General features: G+C 32.7%; 1 protein-coding gene across 1 annotated transcript; it reads right to left on the bottom strand.

The window, feature by feature from the left end:
• Positions 1 to 2169: 2169 nt before the first annotated feature.
• Positions 2170 to 16424, bottom strand: LOC111699016 (sodium channel protein Nach). The gene is made up of 14 exons (XM_023469540.1): positions 16293 to 16424; positions 13684 to 13826; positions 12381 to 12434; positions 11161 to 11256; positions 10120 to 10214; positions 9446 to 9479; positions 8366 to 8407; positions 8190 to 8312; positions 6455 to 6527; positions 5806 to 5879; positions 4254 to 4351; positions 3080 to 3373; positions 2503 to 2543; positions 2170 to 2430 (listed from the first exon to the last, which is right to left on the bottom strand). Exons 2-14 carry the CDS (start codon positions 13804 to 13806, stop codon positions 2426 to 2428), a joined length of 1152 nt encoding a protein of 383 aa, XP_023325308.1. The 5' UTR covers positions 13807 to 13826; positions 16293 to 16424; the 3' UTR covers positions 2170 to 2425.
• Positions 16425 to 18041: the final 1617 nt, after the last annotated feature.

The raw sequence follows: 18041 nt of genomic DNA on the forward strand, positions 1-18041 counted from the left end.
AAATACCACACGGTATATATATTAGGTCTTTAGGGAAATCGCTAAGTAGCGAAACACAAGTACAATCATGTAAAATCAGTATAAACATGTAAAATCAGGTACAATCATGTAAAATCATGTAAAATCAGTATAAACATGTAACAGGTACAATCATATAAAATCATGTTATGATAATAATGCAGGATTTCTGAGACTATGTCAATGGCTTTTAGTGCTTAGATACATGAAAATAACATTGATTTGGTTAATTTTTCAGAGTATACTAAATTTTGAATGCATTAATGATTGATGTTTATTTGCCCTGTCAATCAAAGAAAATAGAAAAATTTAGGTACAGAAGTTTACATATATATGTCATTGTTTTCTACATTTAATTAATGTCTACTTGATTTTTAGATTTGTCAAAATTTAGAAATTTTAATGTTTTTCAAAAATTAAAGAAAGTGAAAACAAACCCAACCTGAAATGTATTTGCAGTAACAGTACTACCAAATCTAGTAACATATTCATTCGCCAAATTTGCATCAATCAGAAAAGAGAATCCCAGATTCTTCGACGCCATATTTGTGTTTCGGATTTCCTCATTTTTCAGTTTTTTCACAATTTGAGGTGAAACAGAGGGCCTGGAAAGGCTGTAGATCGGACGCTTTCTTTCTTCTTTGTGGCTTGGATCTAATAATTGGCCAGATGCTGAGTTCTAACCTTCAAGTGTGCGAGGTGGGGAAGACTTCACTGCAGATTTTACTTTGTACATGACCACTTTTTCAACAATTTTCAATCAAATTAGTATTTATTTAGGGGTAGGTTAAGTTATGATACTTTCTGGGCCGAGCGCTGCGGCTAGGATTCAATCTTGATCTACAAATGTCATCCCCCCATAATTATGCTTTTAATTAAGTGCGGCAGTGAAGTCTTCCCCATCTCGCACACTCGAAAGTTAGAGTTCAGCGTCTGCCTAATAATCGGTGAATATACATACTTTTTTTAATATGTCTTTAATCAAATACATAAGTTTAAAAAAATCCAATTCATGGCTTTACAAATAAATTAACCCTGATCTCTGCTTAAAGTGAATTAATTCTACAGTGGGCCAAACTCACAGTTGGATGACGACATTTTATGTGCCAAGTATTATAGAATAATATTGCGGGGCCCTCACAATCTGTTTGTATAGGATGTACACTGTACAGTGCTAAATCAAGTAAGTAAATAAGTAAGTAATTTTCTATTAATGAAATATAACAAAAATAAAAGTGTTTTAGGAGAAAATATTTAAAAACCTCCAAAATAGAGGTTATGGGAATTTTTCCCTCCAATAAAAATAGAAATAAAAGGAAAAGGAACGGAAAGGGAAAGTTACATATTTATTGCTTACATTATATTTAATATAAACCGGTGCAGACTGCAGTTGTGGATTGTTAGTATTTTCGACTAACACCTTTTAGAAATAAAAAGAATAGATTTATTTGTAATGTTAAATTAAATAGGGTTGTTGATATAGGTTCTACGCAAAACGGCCATTTTTAAGCAACTTTTTAATTCGCGCCGATTTTTGACATCCTTTATGTTCGATTGTATCTTTTCTTCTTTTTAATCTTTTTAGTTTTTCTATTAAACGGACTCCATTTGTTTACAAATCTGCATTTAGACTTTATGTGAAATTTGAATTAACAAAAATATGTTAAAGGACGAAAGTACGAAGTCTTAAATGTCTGTTGACAATTTTATTTTACTTTGATGTCCAAAAATGACAAATGGCACAGCGTAAAAAAAGATCTTATGCTCTACTCTTAGAATTGGTTATATAGTAAAAGTGTTTTGTAAAAAATGTCCAAAAAAAATAAAATATACATTTTTGAAACCAAAAATGTGAAAATTTCTTTTGACGGGCTGTATGCAAATGATTTGCAAAATTTTTTTCGCAAATCTTATTCAATCAGTTTCCTTGTCATAGGCTTTCCTAAAAGCTAAGAGTTATCAAAATCTGATAACTAAAAGTGGGTCAAAACAATGATTTTGTTGTTGTAGGAAAAAGTTTCAGGCAGTATGACGGAGGACTCAGGCAGTTACTTTAAAAAACCGGTTTTAGACCTAAAGGGAGGGCTATGGGTATTTAGGTCATGGGGGGGAGGGTCAAATTGACCCCCCCCCCCATCCCCCAGCAGGAATAGGTATTCTTTTACAAAAATTTGAAAATCAAGACTTAGAAATATTGAAATTAAAAAAAAGATATAAAAGATTAACTGTTCTGTGGTCTATAATTTGTAAAACCATTTCAACTATACATATAACAACTTTTATAGATTATCATATATTATCTTATCATCAACCTTTAACCTAGCATAGTTTTTAAACTAGTTTGTAAAACCATTTTAACTATATAACAACGTTTATAGATAATCATGTATTATCTTATCATCAACCTTTAACCTAAATTTAAAAAAATATATATATAAAAAATATTGATAATTTAAGTATAAATATCCATCAATCCTTACAAACCTTTAAGTCTAGAACAGAAGTTTGTTTCATCAGTTTCATAACTAATCAAAAAAAAATACTAAAATCAAACGTTAAACTAAAAATGCTAATAAAAAAAATTTCGATTTTTGAAAAAAAAATTACAATTTTTTTTAGCCTTCTTATATCAATTATGCAAAAGTAAGCGAAATTGATTGTTACTCAACGATATGCATGACCGGATTGGATGTAAAACAATCATGGCCACTGGACGAGTGGCCCCTATGAAAGAAATCATATCCTTAATGACGTATTTATCTACTGGAAAGTGAAACTCCAATAAGCTGTTCAGCATATTTTTCAATAATAAATAAATTTAAAACTTGTTTTAAAGGAATTATTGTTTGCCACAAACTCTGATTTTTTAATCACTATATTTTTGGAACCAAATGTTGCATACCTTAGATATTTCAAACTATGAATTCTGCTAGATCAAATAATCAGAGTTTGAAATATCAAAGGTTTACAACATCGAGTTCTAAAGATATTGTGGCTTTAATATTTGATTTTGTTCCAAAGACTCAATTCCTTTGCAAAAAATGCAAAACCAAAATTTTACCCGCTTAGAAGTCCACTATAGCGATATGATATGTACTCCTCTTGGACATTAGCAGAACTTGTGTTATTGTTGACTTTGTACTGACAATTGTCATATTTGGCAAGAACTGCTCGCCCTTCTTCGCCATATTCATATCCTTGATATTGAAAATACGCATATTCATCATAGGTGTAAAAGTCATCCTCCTTCTCCCATGGATTGTTTTTATAGTCTATATCTTCAATATATTGATATTCACTAATTTCTGATCTATTGAAGTCAGCACACAAGAATTCATTAAATTCTTCCGAACCCCTGTAATTAAAGGGACTGTAAGCGTAATTTCAAGTGTTACTTTATTCAAAGATGCAAAACCCGATTTACAATGGTACCCTGTAAACCTTAAGCTGATCAATAATGTGGAAGATACATAGCTTGAAAAATGTTCAATTCTAATAATTTCTGTATGTTTTCCTGCAGTATAAATGTACAATTGTCCCTTTTGTATAAGTAACGGCACAGTTGAAAGATTTGCGTTTTCCAGATTTTAAACATAGATCTTTTCATGGAGGGTCCCTTGATCTTACGCTTACAAGTTCTTTACGTATAAAACGGGATTATTGCTTACTGGTGTAAATAATAACTAGTTTATAGATATAACGATTGGTCACTCACTGCAGTTTCAAGGGAGAGACTGACAAAGGGACTGTAAGCGTAATTTCAAGTAACCTCACATGTAAAGAGTGACATCCCTTGTTCACAACGGCGGTACCCTTTAAACCTTTGATGCTTACAGTCTATTTGACTAATATATTTGACCAATCTGTTTAACCAATCCGTTGGGAACCAATCTGTTTAATTACAATGTGTTTTAATGCAATCAATTTAACTGCAATCTGTTTTACTGCAATCTGTTTGACTGGAATCTGTTTTACTGCAATCGGTTTGACTGCCATCTGTTTGACTGCAATCTGTTCGAATGCAATCTGTTTGACTGCAATCTGTTTGGGAAAATATTTTAGGGTGCAGGTCTCTTAAAACGTTGTCCATTAAAGAAAACTACAGATGCTTGAAAAGTGGGTCTAAACTCTGCACAATTTCATTTTATGTTCATATTGGTCTAATAAATATCATAACTTGAGATGAACAGGAGTTTTCCTTTCCAAAGATTTATGGGTCGAACTGTACTACTCACTCATTAGGATCTGTGAATCCATCCAACTTATAGAATGTTTCATCTGTATAACAATGTAAATAGGGATCAACTGGTTGGTCTTCAGAAGGAGGCTTCTCCTAATATTCAGTCGTCATCGTATATATTAATACAATAAAGACGACTTTTGATTAGTTTTTTTTATTTCTACCAACCTTTCAAACAACATGGATTCAAATAAAAATGAAAAAGAAGATTTGAATTTGCAGCTTCTCTTTGTTTGCTTGTAAACTTGTGATTTAAAAAAAGTTTGTTATAAATCAAAACTTATTTACAAAAGTCGTTCTCATTGTATTGATATAAACACTAACCATTGTTCTAAAAGTTTAACCTAGATAATCCAAATGAATTATTATGTCTTGTAAAATTTTTTAGAATATTTTTTTAACCAATTTTGCGAAAACATCTCATATTTCTACTTCAAAAATACGTAGAATTTCCGATGAGAACAATACCCTTTAAAGAATAGTCACTTGGTTTATATCCCTTTAGGAAAGTGCTTACAATCTTATATGAAAAGTAAAGTGGACTTTTAATCGTAATTTCAAGTGACCCCCCTTTTGATATAATGGCGTGTCATATTCACTTCTCCAGAACTCTGTAAATACACCACCTATGCCCCTTTAGTAAAAGTAAATTCAACCTATATGAAGCATAAAGTCTGACCACGTCAACCTTGTTGCACCGGCTATAGTCCTGTCCATAGAGCCAGGAACAGTACAAACTGGGAAAGAAAAGGTTGACCCGTCTCGGAAATTCAAATATACTACGTCCGCCCGTGAACATTTGACAGAAATATTCTTTGAACACTTTGTTTACAAGCTCTTCTATATTTAAGAAATATCAATATTTACTTTCTAGAACTTGAAAAAAAAATTTACAATTTATTTTTTAAAAACTGCGTTGGGCATTTAAGATTTTCGAGGAATATATGTAAATTCCGCTGCATGGAGTTTACAATTTGCCGACAATTTTAGAGATAAACAAAATTGGGTAACCATACTCTTAGGGTTTCCACAAAACAGTAAAATTCTCTTGCGCAACAGTTGCTCGTCTTGAAGTTCAGACCGGACCGGACTGATGATTAGTGAATGTGATTATGATTATTTAATTCGTGAGTAACTCAATTACTACTTGAGATTGATTGCCGGTCAACGGTATATAATAGTCGATACGGTCTGGTGACCTAAAACCTGAGAATTTGGGCTCATTCGGGCACCATGTGTGAGCCCCGAGCAGGCTGGAGTATAGTTGACTCTGATTGGTTTAATTTTGAATTTTTTCATCATTTCCTGGAATTGTTTCTCGAAATTTAACGAAATAACGAAATAGCAGGAAATAACCAAATACGCAAATACCAAGATTTTCCTCAGAATTTGCGCGAAATAGCTTTAGCTTTTGAACGTTTTTCGTGCAAAACATTTCGACTGGAAACCCTACCTACTCTTGGCATGAAGGGCCACTTGAAATAATGAATATATAAATACACCCTTAAAAAAATATCACAAATTTAAATGTTTTATATAAATGTTACTGGAACAAAGTTGTCTGCTAAATCCATGGTATTGAATGAACAGCAAAATCCAGTATCCGTCTTTCGCATAGTAACTGCAAATTACAATTATCATAATTAAATTATATACATATTTATATTATTAACATAAATTATTAATATAAATATAATTAAAGTGTTTAAACTAATAATTGCGTTATAGCCAGCAAAACACTGCCCAAGAAAAATATTGCATTTGAATTACAGCACAAACTGATTTCTAAAATGAAAACACTGTCTAGTGAATAAGCTTTAATCTATTGTATTCAAAAATGTACTCGGTATCTGTTCCAAAGATTTTCAAAAAAAGTTTGAATATCTTTCTATTTTTTACAACAAAATGTTATAAACTTCGGATTTTTAAAGAAAAATGAAATAAAATTATGTATTATTTCTTATTTTAAATCTGTAGGAAAAAGGCCGAGTTCATTTTGATTTTAGGCCTACTTTAGTTCAGGTTAAAACGGCATTTTATATTAAAATCTATTTAACGACGACCTTCCCATTCACTGATATTGTACCCAATTGTATCACTTTTTAGTAAAATCAAACGACGCTTAGTAGGCTAAGAAGGTTTTACTCACTTTTATCAGAAAAAACCCTGTAAAATCTAAAAAAAAACATGATGTACCTAGCTTAGAACAATCTTTATCCTGTCCTTGCCATTTACAAATCAAAAACATTCGTTCACAACTTGGAGAAATCTTAAAGAGTACAGTGATAACCAGAAAACAATGGAAAAGGAAGACGACTTTAAAGCAATACTTAAGTGTTGTTGTTGTTGATGTTGCTACAAAGCAAATAATTTTACTAGACACTTATTAAATTACTAATTTTGTAAAATGGGTCTGTTTACATTCACAAATATTGTGGCTTATACTCATTGGACTTTTTAAAGTTATAACTTGATTCTAAAAGTCGTCTTCCTATTTCAGAGTTGTCCATGGTATCACTGTAGATAATAGATATATCATTAATTTTAAGTGATGAAGTCTAGCTCGAGTCTTTGCCACAAATTCAAATTTTCTAATCTCATATAGCTTTGCAGTCTAATGGTGTACAGTACACTTTTGATATTTTTGTGGCAAAGACTCTTTTCTTTTTTATTAGTAACTAGCTGAAGGGCCCGGCGTTGCCCGTGAAAAAAAACAAAAAAAATGTTGAAAAAAAATATTTAGAATTTTTTTTAGCCTTTTACACCCCCCCCCCAGCCACCATGAGTGTGCACAAACAATTTCAGCCCAATCAGTCCATCCGTTTGGCCGGCTTTACGCAACATATATACGAATGTCTTGTTTTATAGAAGATATGTAAAAAAATATTGTCTTAAAAAAACGTGTTTCAAATTTAGAAGAAAAAAGTTGGCGGATTCCCCAAATTTCCAATGCAAGCTAAAGAGCCCGGCGTTGCCTGTGAAATTTTTAAAAAGATTTGATAAAAATTTTGAAAAAAAATTCTATCTCAAAAAAACCGATTTTTTAAGCCTATATGTTATATGATACCCCCGGGATACCCCTGGGTTCCCTCAAAAAAACTCAAGCCAATTTGGTTAAGCCATTTGGTCAACTATGACATATAAATATATATATATGAGGGAAGAGCTTTATTATATACAGGGTTACCCACAAAGGATGATACTGCAAAGACGACCGAAAACACATAAAACATGACGATTCCAAGTTCAAATTGAGCCTTCTGCTTAAAATACACTTATTTTCTGGCTCATTAAATGATTTAATAAGGAAAGAACCAAGCTTAGAGAATCATAAATATAAAGATATATATAGTAAAAATTCACTACAGTCGTCTCTGAAGTCTTATCCTTAGTGGGTAACCCTGTAGATAAATTGGATAAGTTAAGTCTTAATTTTTGGAGATCTCTCAACTCTGAACCAAAACGTTTTAATGAATTTCTAAGCATACATACATCAATATGAATTTAGCCTATTCCCTCTTTAAAGGGACTGTATTGCGTAATTTAAAGTGACACTCCACAAAAAGATGAAAATGCCATCTTCGGCTGTGGTTGAGGGGGTAGTGATAAGACTGAAACCCTTTGATGGTGCACATTTGTATATTTATGGTCAACAAAAGAATAATGATCAGAAAAAAAAACACTTTTTACCCTAGAAATCTAAAATGTATTTAACATCATTGATTAGATAAAGGTTTCATGGGTACCGTTGTGAATCAGACATCGCCATCTTTGGATGGACGGACACTTGAAATCACTCTTACACTCTTTTTAACTCTTAAATATTTTGGGGGATATTCTTTACATAAAAGGTCACTTTAAAGATACTTTTGCCAAGGACAAAGTAGAAGACTTAAAATTTAGTAGTGAAGTCAGTACACAATTAATTAACCTTTTGCATTAAGTCAGTGAAATAGAGTTCTTGATCTCGCATCAAGGAATCAACTTGTTGTTGAAGTGATGAAGAATTTAAAGCCCCTGGATCAGAATTGAACTTAATATGGTTCCCAACCATCTGCAACACACATTTTTATCAAATTTACTTTGACTTTTTATTAAGAAAAATACCTCATCTATCAAATCCAGTTCATAACTCCACCAGGGATACTTCTGAAATAGAAAAGGACAGTCAGTGTAATTTCAAGTGATCCTCAATGCAAAGATGGCAACGCCCGATTTACTACGGTTCAAATTAATAATATGGAAGATACAGGGTGTCCAAATAAACATGGGAATTCAGTGATGAATTCGATATCGTCTTTTCAAATAATTCTTTGATTTAGTATAGTGATACGTACTGAGAAAGCTGTAATCTGTAAGAGTTTCGTCTGCTACGTTTACAATTTGTTTGTTTATGTTTTGACTGCATAAGGGTGTACTTAGTAAAACAAAAAAATTCACTGTTCATCTTGCGGAGACATTATAGACACATCTTAACAGCCATTTACCGTTTCCATAAAATAAACTCTAGCAGACTGAATTCCCATGTTTTTTGAGACACCCTGTATTGTCGTTTTTCTAGATTTAAAGTGTTTTTAATTCTGAAAATTTCTTTATCTTTTCCTGAAGTATAAATGAGCAAGTAAATTTTGTAGAGAAACCACAATTGAAATTATTAAACTTTTAGAATCATAAACATTGATATCTAATTCATAATTGATCAGACAAAGCTTTTAAGGGTACTCTTGCAAATCGGGCAGTTCAATCTTTGCCTGGGAAAAACTAATTTTGAAGAAATATAAAATAAATCAAAAAACATTTAATTGTTAATTATTAAATTGGGAGGGGGTAGGGAGGGGTGCTTGAGGGGGAAGAGGGGGTATTTTAATTAGCCCTTTGACAATATATATTTTATAGATCAACCTATTTCAGAAAGAGTTAAATTTCCCAAATTTAAGTTTCTATTTACCAGTTCAGAATCTTCTATTAAAAAACTTATCATATTAGTGGTTCCGCAGATGTGCTTTAAGTAACCCCCATTTGTGGAGTGGAATGTCTGATTCACAATATTAGAGATAAAGACACGGTCATCTCTGCCTTTGATGCAGAGAAAAAGGTTTATGGGTACCATAGCGTATCGGACATGCCACTCTGGATATGAAGGTTCACTTGAAATAATGTCTAAAATATATTTATCATTTAACTAACCTGCACTTCTGCGTCAAATTGTGTATGTGCAACTCTGAAAAAGAAGAAGTTTTAAGATTTAATTTTCAATATATCTTCTGTTTAGAAATCCTTTTCAGTTTGCGGTGAGCGGTGTCGTGAATGTATACTTTTACATACATTTTTCCCTAACAGCAGGTAGAAATCATAAAGGCAATAGCTTTAATCACTAGAAGTTTGTTATTGAAAATAATATGGGAAAAATTGATTAGAAGCTCAACGTTAGAGGAGGTAGACATCTCTAACTTACCAGACTTCTAACATTCTTGACTTCTTTCTCTCTCCTCCTTAGTAAATGATAGTATGCACCATTGTTAAGGGCTATAGTAGAAAAAAAAACTAACCGTAACCAAATTTAAAGTTACCATTCTTTATTGAACTTAATTTTAATATGCATTAACGGAAAATATTACAGAGTTCCTTAACAAGCCGTTCACAAGACGTTAAACATTTTTCCTTGTAAAAATATAGCAGAGAAAAATGGAAGACAACATTCAACAACATTTAAAAAATACATCAAAAAGTCTGAAGTTTTTAAAACAAAACTATTTGCATTTTTTCATTTTTATTTCAGAAGCGATTCCAAAATTAACAGTTTTTTTTTTGTTATCAAAATTTCCATTAATTTTCACAAACTTGCCATTGGTTAAACTTACCTAATATTTGAGCAGACTGTAACCCCAGGGAATTTAATGTTTGATATTGGATAGTTTGTTGTATCTATTGATGTGAATGTTGGGGCATCAATATACTAAATAAAAAATAAAAAAAATATTTTAATTCTTCATTTTGCAGCCTGTCCTAAAGAGTAAATTTTATACAGGAAAACAGGACTCTTGTTAAAAGCAACAAAGGCATGCTGATATTAACCCTAAAAATTGGCATGCTGATAATAACCCTAAAAATTGGCATGCTGATATTAACCCTAAAATTTGGAATGCTGATATTAATCCTAAAAATTGGCATGCTGATATTAATCCTAAAAATTGGCATGCTGATATTAACCCTAAAATTTGGCATGCTGATATTAACCCACTCTGATTGCAACCTGATGGTAAACCTTTGATATTTCAAACTGAAATTATTTGATCTACCAAAATCTATTCTTAAGTATATCTAAGCTCTATGGTTAGTGGGTTGCAAAAAATATCCGTTGAGAAGTCAGACGAGTTTGTGGCAATGCAGATTAATATATTCTTTATTCATTATCCGCATTGTAATTGTAATCTGCCTGAAGGGATAACTGAACTGAAGAGATTAAGCAATGATCCTCAAATTAAAAGTGCCCATAGTGAATATCGGAATCAAGCAATCGGGATTATTAGTATCCAACTCAAAACTTAACTTTGAACTGTATACTTTAAAATTGTGGATATTGAGATCAATGCTTGTTATCCTCATTATATTAATCTTAAGATTTTTTAATCTTGATATTGTATCCTCAAAAGTGCATACAATCCAACCAATAGAGTGGAATATGCAGAATCCCATACAGCCAATAAGAAGCCGGAAAGTTTGAAATTTTACGCACCATTTCATTTGTCGTAATCTGGTAGGCCAAAAAGGGAGAAAAAGCACAGATTAAGCAAGAGATTAAAAGTGTCTACATTGGATATTCAGATTAAGCGATCGGGATGTCCAAGGGTTTCACCTTAAAGGTATGCATACAGGTAATATTAAATGTTTTTAATATTTACCTTGTTGAATAGTGGTGTAGTTAGAAAGACCAAGAACACTAAAGCAAAGATGAAAAGAATCACCCAAAGAACACGTTGAACCAAAATTACACCATCCTAGAGAATCAGTTTGATAATTTATATTCTGCTAATTCATTAGGTGTACTGTGCTGTTTTGCCTGACATAGTCTGTATGTGTACTGCACAGCTTTAACCCTATCTTTGGACATTTTTGACTTTTATAACAATTACAAGCCCCTCACTTTAGGCTAAAAACTGGGCTATAAACCTACTGCCTGATTCCTCAGATGTCTGAATGCCTTATTTCAATTTTACTAAATATTGACTTAGACCTTCAACTTGCCATGTTTAATAAGGGAGGTCAATTATATCATGAACAATATGCTCTGCACGGGCAGCCGCAGTACATTTTAATTTCCAAGCCGGGTCAACTTTCCCGGTCCCAGTTTGTACTGTATCGCCCGGACACTGAGTAAATAAAGCAGACACTTAATAAGACTAGCCGGTGCAACAAGGTTGACGCGGTCAGACTTTAGGTTGAATTTACTTTTACTGAAGGGTCAGGGGTGCGTGTCTGCTCACTTCGAATAGAAATGGCTCTAGAAATACAAGCAACGTTAAGAAAAGACTATTTTTTGCAAATCAAAGTTGCCATGCGGAAACCGCTTTTGTGAGTTCAGTCGAAAAATGGACAATGGAAGCCGAAAAAATTCATCAAAATACTTTGAATTTGGTATTTATAAGATCCGTGTTGAAACAGTGAATTTATAATTTAAAAAATTTAAACTAAAACTTTAAAAGCCAAACTTGAACATTTATTTCATGTAATGTTTTGCAACTTAAACTTACACCATAAATGGTAATTGTAAACTTATACAATAAGCACCGCTTGATTTGCCATGGTGTAATTTTACATCATAACCTAAAAATGCCGTTTTTTATATGCAACATTTGTACTACATTAAAACATCCCTAAGCGTTGCAACTTCGACAGTGGACAGGCTAGTTAAATTGTTCTCATAGGATAAATGTTTTATAGCAAAACTGTCGGAAAGCAAAATATTCATATCTTCAAAAACAATGCTAGCAAAAATGCCGTAATAGCGTTTGAATCCCTATTTTGTTCCACAGCAATAAAAAAGTATGACCTTTTTCTTTGATGTCTATGTTTTCAAGCATTAGTCTCTAAGTTTAAAAAATAAAAACGAATTGTTTTATACCTCCGCAACATACTTCAATCCATGGAGTGAGGTTTCAGAACAGAATTCCTTGATCTAAATTATTTGAAGGTATTTTAAACTACGCCACGTGATTTTTTTTCCAAAAAGGTTTAGAGCTATGTCATAATACTTTTATGTGATACAAATTAAATGGCAATAAAAAATATAACCTTGCGTCACGTGTTAGACCTGAGCTGGGAACTTTAGAATGGGATACCTTTAATCCCGACTGCTCAATCCGAATATCCAATGTGGACACTTTTAATTTCTTGCTTAATCCACTCTATTTTGGATAAAGCACAGAAAAATCAAAACCGGTTTTTCAAAATTTGAGAGTCCCTCCTGTTTCTGTAACATTAATCTTAAATGGCGCGCAAAATTTTAAATTTCCCGGCAACTAATACGCGACTCTGATTGGTTGAATTTTATACACTTTTCAGGATACAAGTACAAGATAATGTTAGTCTGAAGATGAAGAAAAAGATTGGATCAGGCATTGATCTCGATATCCGGCATTCTAAAGTTCCCAACTCTGGGCAGCTTTCCGTTCTTTTTTATGCCTAGCCTAACCTGAACCAAGATGATAAGAAATCCAGTTAAACTCATTTATAATTGAAGACATGAAGAACTTTTAAAATGTCGTCTTAACAAATTTTCCCTACATTTCGACGCTGAGAGTTATAAAATATGAAGGATATTATACATAACTGAGCTGAAGCTGTTAGATATCATATTCGGCATATTTCAGGACTATTTATTTATCTTTTCAGAAATATATTTAGAAAATTTGCATTCATGAAAATTTTTTGACTTTAAACACAGAAATTTGTGTCTTGTTTGAATAAATTAAACAATCCCTGTTAAACTGCAAGCGGAAAACTTTGAAAGCTTGTGAAACTTCAAAATGTAGCATCAAATTCAAATTCAAGACGACATTAACTGTATTAATGCCGTTTAACAAGACATAATTGGTATTAAGTTTGGAAGAAAAAATTTATAGTAAGGTTTTTATTGGAAAGTTGCCAAGGCCTAACTAGGACAGATATATATTTGAATTTTTAATATTTTCTATCGGATACTCCTATAATCAGTTGGATACTCAAAATGGTGATAGCTTGATCTCGATATCCACTGCAGGCACTTTTAATATAAGGATCAATGATTAATCTGGTCATTTTAGTTACGATTACCATACGGGATATCGAATAAAGTTTAAATTAATCTGCAGATTAACAGAATATCGAGATCCAACAAATTAATCCACATTACAAGCTCTGGGTGTATGAATATGTTTAAATGTCACCTTTTCAATATCTGGAGGCTTTATTTGCAAATTTCTCCATTTCAACTTCCCTCTTGATATTACAGGTTCTACTTTATTTAAAATCCAGATCTTCATCTCAGGCAGCTCAGGCATCTCAGGCATACTTCTAAGGGGTTGACCACCTAATTAAAAATCCATTATATAGTAAAAATGTATGCCAAAAAAAAAATGTCCAAAAAATGATAAAATGTACATTTTTTAAAGCACTTGACCAATGACCATGCTATTTCAAATATGCAAAAAATATTGCAAAATTTTAAATAACTTGATGAGTAATTTAGAAAAACTAAGAATGTGCAAATTTCTTTTGACGGGTTGTTTGCAAATAATTTGCAAAACTTTCTTTGCAAACTTGTTCAATCCTTTTCTTATGACATTGCTTTCCAAACAGCTAATAATTATTAAAATCTGACATCTGAAAGTGGGTCAAAACAAAGATTTAGTTTGTTTCAGAAAAAATTAGTCATACAGGCATTGTACGAATTTTCAAAAAATTTGCCTCTGACAAAATCGGGTTTTTGAAAACTCTGAAAATCCACGATATAAAAAAAATCTATTTTATGTAGTTGTGTATTTGGGTAGAAGTGAACAAACATTTTTTTTTTCGTCCGAGCCATAAGTGCCAAATCCTCCAAGATAAAAAGTTTAGTGTCCTCAAAAATGTACACATATTTTACGCGCATTTTCAAATATTCCTGAAGTAGAATGCCGCAAATAATTCCGAGTTTATAGAACTTCAATCTTTTTCGTCATTAATGGTTCTATGGGGAAAATGAAAGGCAGAGTTATGCCAACAATTTTGCTCTTTATTTAATTTCGCAAAGCTAGGTCAGCCATTACGGAGGCAGAATTTTAAGTTTTATATAATAAAGTTTGATATCATTCTAAGGGCTTTATAGATTCCAACATGATGTAATCATTGCATTACTTTAGTCTATCAATATCTTATGCCCTAACGTGGGCAGATTCAGAAAAAAATAGTTTTTTCTTCGAAAATTGGAAACTTCAAAACACATAATAATCGAAGGACGAGGATTCCGGGGTGGCTCAGAGGAGAATTTGAGGAGAATGTGGCTCAGACGAGAAATTGTTTTGGCTGGCCTTTCTCCCCTCATTACACTCTCTTATCTCAACTCTGAGAGCAAATCACAAAGCAATATCAACGCCNCCCCCCACCCCCCAATCTGTATTTAAAAAAATAGCCCAATCGGAAAAGAGTTAAGAGTGCAATAACTGTGGAAAACTTACAAAATATTTCCATATCAAAATGTTTCCGACATCAAAGTTTTCCGACCAAACATCTTTTTCGACTATTGAATGTTTCCTCTGTCTAAAAATTGTTGACATAAAATATTGATCCAAATCTGAATTTTGTTTTTAATCTTTGTGAAGAAACAATCTCAAGGAATAATAATTGTCTTAAAACATTTTTTTAACCCTTTCCCTGCTGGGGTACTTGAAAACCAGGATATGCTGGGTTGGGGGGGGGGTCAATTTGACCCCCCCCCCCCCCCAGCAGGAATAGGGTTAAAAGTAATGACGAGGGTCAACCCAGACCGAAATATATTTTCAATAAATGTGGAACTAACATCTACTTTTTTACTATACAGAGGTTTGGTCCATCACCATCACCGAGTTTTTAAATTTGTTAAACTAAAAGCCACAATTTGTTCTTAGATATTTTCACAAATTTTCTTTATCTTTATTCTGAGTCTGAATTTTGTCAATTGAGCGCCGGCTTAAATCTTCACACATTAAATACAATTTTAAGTGAGAACAACCATATTTGAGCCCCGTCTCAAATTCAAGCTGCAGCTCAAATTTTTTAAATTTGGCCACTGGAGGATTAATGTACAGTTGAATTATGCAAAGCTATAGAAGGGTTCCATGCCAAAAGAAAATGGCAATAGATACAGAACATGCTAAAACCTGGGGTTTGCAAAATTTCTAAGAAAACTAAAATTCAAATGCTCCTGAAGCTAGTAATATGTTCAAATGTTGATATTTTCAACCCCCTTTACCTTGCTGCTAGAAACGAGGCTGTGAACTGAAGCTATCGCATGGTATGTTTTCTCAAAAACTACCTTGCTGCTAGAAACAAGGCTTTGAACTGAAGATATCGCAGGATATGTTTGTTCAAAAACTACCTTGCTGCTGGAAACGAGGCTGTGAACTGAAGCTATCACAGGGTATGTTTGCTCAAAAACTACCTTGCTGCTAGAAACGAGACTGTGAACTGAAGCTATAACACGGTATGTTTGCTCAAAAACTACCTTGCTGCTAGAAAAGAGGCTGTGAACTGAAGCTATAACACGGTATGTTTGCTCAAAAACTACCTTGCTGCTGAAAACGAGGCTGTGAACTGAAGCTATCCCAGGATATGTTTGCTCAAAAACTACCTTGCTGCTGGAAACGAGGCTGTGAACTGAAGCTAACGCATGGTATGTTTTCTCAAAAACTACCTTGGTGCTAGAAACGAGACTGTAAACTGAAGCTATTTCAGGATATGTTTGCTCAAAAACTACCTTGCTGCTAGAAACAAGGCTGTAAACTGAAGCTATCTCAGGATATGTTTGCTCAAAAACTACCTTGCTGCTATAAATGAGGCTGTGAACTGAAGCTATCGCAGGGTATGTTTGCTCAAAAACTACCTTGCTGCTAGAAACAAGGCTGTGAACTGAAGCTATTGCAGGATATGTTTGCTCAAAAACTACCTTGCTGCTAGACAGGAGGCTGTGAACTGAATCTATCCCAGGATATGTTTGCTCAAAAACTGTGGTATAGTAACACCCCTATTGCACTACTCAATTATTTAATACTTTATGGCTTTTAAAATTTGCGAAAATAGTATAACGCACAAATCAAAACGTTCCAAAACTTTGTAATAATAAATTGGTGCCATCAATTGTTATTTTTTAAATGCCCACATATCTGTAAATTTTGCTTGTTTGTCTGTCTGTCTTTATACCTATAAAGGCTGGAAAGTCTGAATGTATGTATATGTAAAGACTGGGGGGGGGGGGGCTTATTGAAATAGGCCTTGTAGAATAGGTATAGGGTTGAAATGCATGGTCATAGCCCAATTTTTCAAGGCCAGCTTATTGAAAACAAAAATTAGATCGATAATTTTTGAAGTTTGGGTGCTAGGGAGGATTGAAACAATGCCAAAAAATGTAATTTTTTTTTTGTTTAAAATAAGTATCATTTATGACACATGTTTCTACATATATTTCAAGGACTTTTCAAAATTATAGTTCTTAGAGCTGTTGCTTTAGTCATAAAAAGTTTATGGGCTATTTTAGATTTTCATTTAACATTGAACCGTACCTTAACATAAAAAAATCCCTTTAATTCATATTTATTAACCCTATCCCTGCTGGGGTCCTTGAAAACCAGGATATGCAGGGGGGGGGGTCAACTTGACCCCCCCCTTAAATCCCATGTTTTATGTCCAAATATGACGAATGATACATCATTAGAAAGCTCTTGTGCTCTACTTTTAGAATCTGCAAAAAAATTTGCAAATTTGCAAAAATTGAATATTTTATCGCAAAATCCACTTATATAGTAAAAATGTTTGCAAAAAAAAATAGGGTTAAAAGTAAAAAAATTTCACAATGATAGTGTCAAAAATGAGAAGGATAGGGTTATTCAATAAACGCCAAAACGTTTGAACTCAAATGACTCAAGGGAAACAAATGTTAATGGAAATAAATAGTTTTAAAATTTTAGAGATCTATATAAATGTTATCAATGTTAAAACACTTAAATTGTAGCTAGAAGAAGAGCACGAAGCGTCCTAAATTTATTTGTGTCTAAAAACATATTTCTTGAAAACTTCCATTTGTACTTTACATTTTGGGGAAAGTTTTGTATTTGCAAATATAGAAAATATTTGGTAATATTTGATCTAATAATGAAAAAAGAAATTAAGTTTAGTTTTAATGTTTATCTTGTAAAATGTTTGAGCTAAGTTATATTTTCAATTAAAATTTTTTTTAACAAATTTTATTTGAACGCAATGGGGCCGGGTAGAATACAGGGATAGTCTAAAATTTGGTCCAATACAAAATAAACCATTCATTCTTATAATGTTAGCAGGTCTGAAATTCGACTTTACTTCAATTTCCTTTTCTAGGAGGAGGGAGGGGGGGGGGAGGAGAAGGGTATGGCAGTACCTTTGAGACTATAGTTTTAGATTTACGAACAAATATGAGAAAGGAAAAGAATCATTTCTGTTATATAAAATAATCTAAGTTTGAAATATCAAAAGTTTACACAATCAGATTGCAAAGCTATGGGGATGTGAAACTTTGAGTTTGTGGCAAAGACTCTAT

Source organism: Eurytemora carolleeae, unplaced genomic scaffold (assembly GCF_000591075.1).
Source record: "Eurytemora carolleeae unplaced genomic scaffold, Eaff_2.0 scaffold340, whole genome shotgun sequence".
Lineage (NCBI taxonomy): Eukaryota > Metazoa > Arthropoda > Copepoda > Calanoida > Temoridae > Eurytemora > Eurytemora carolleeae.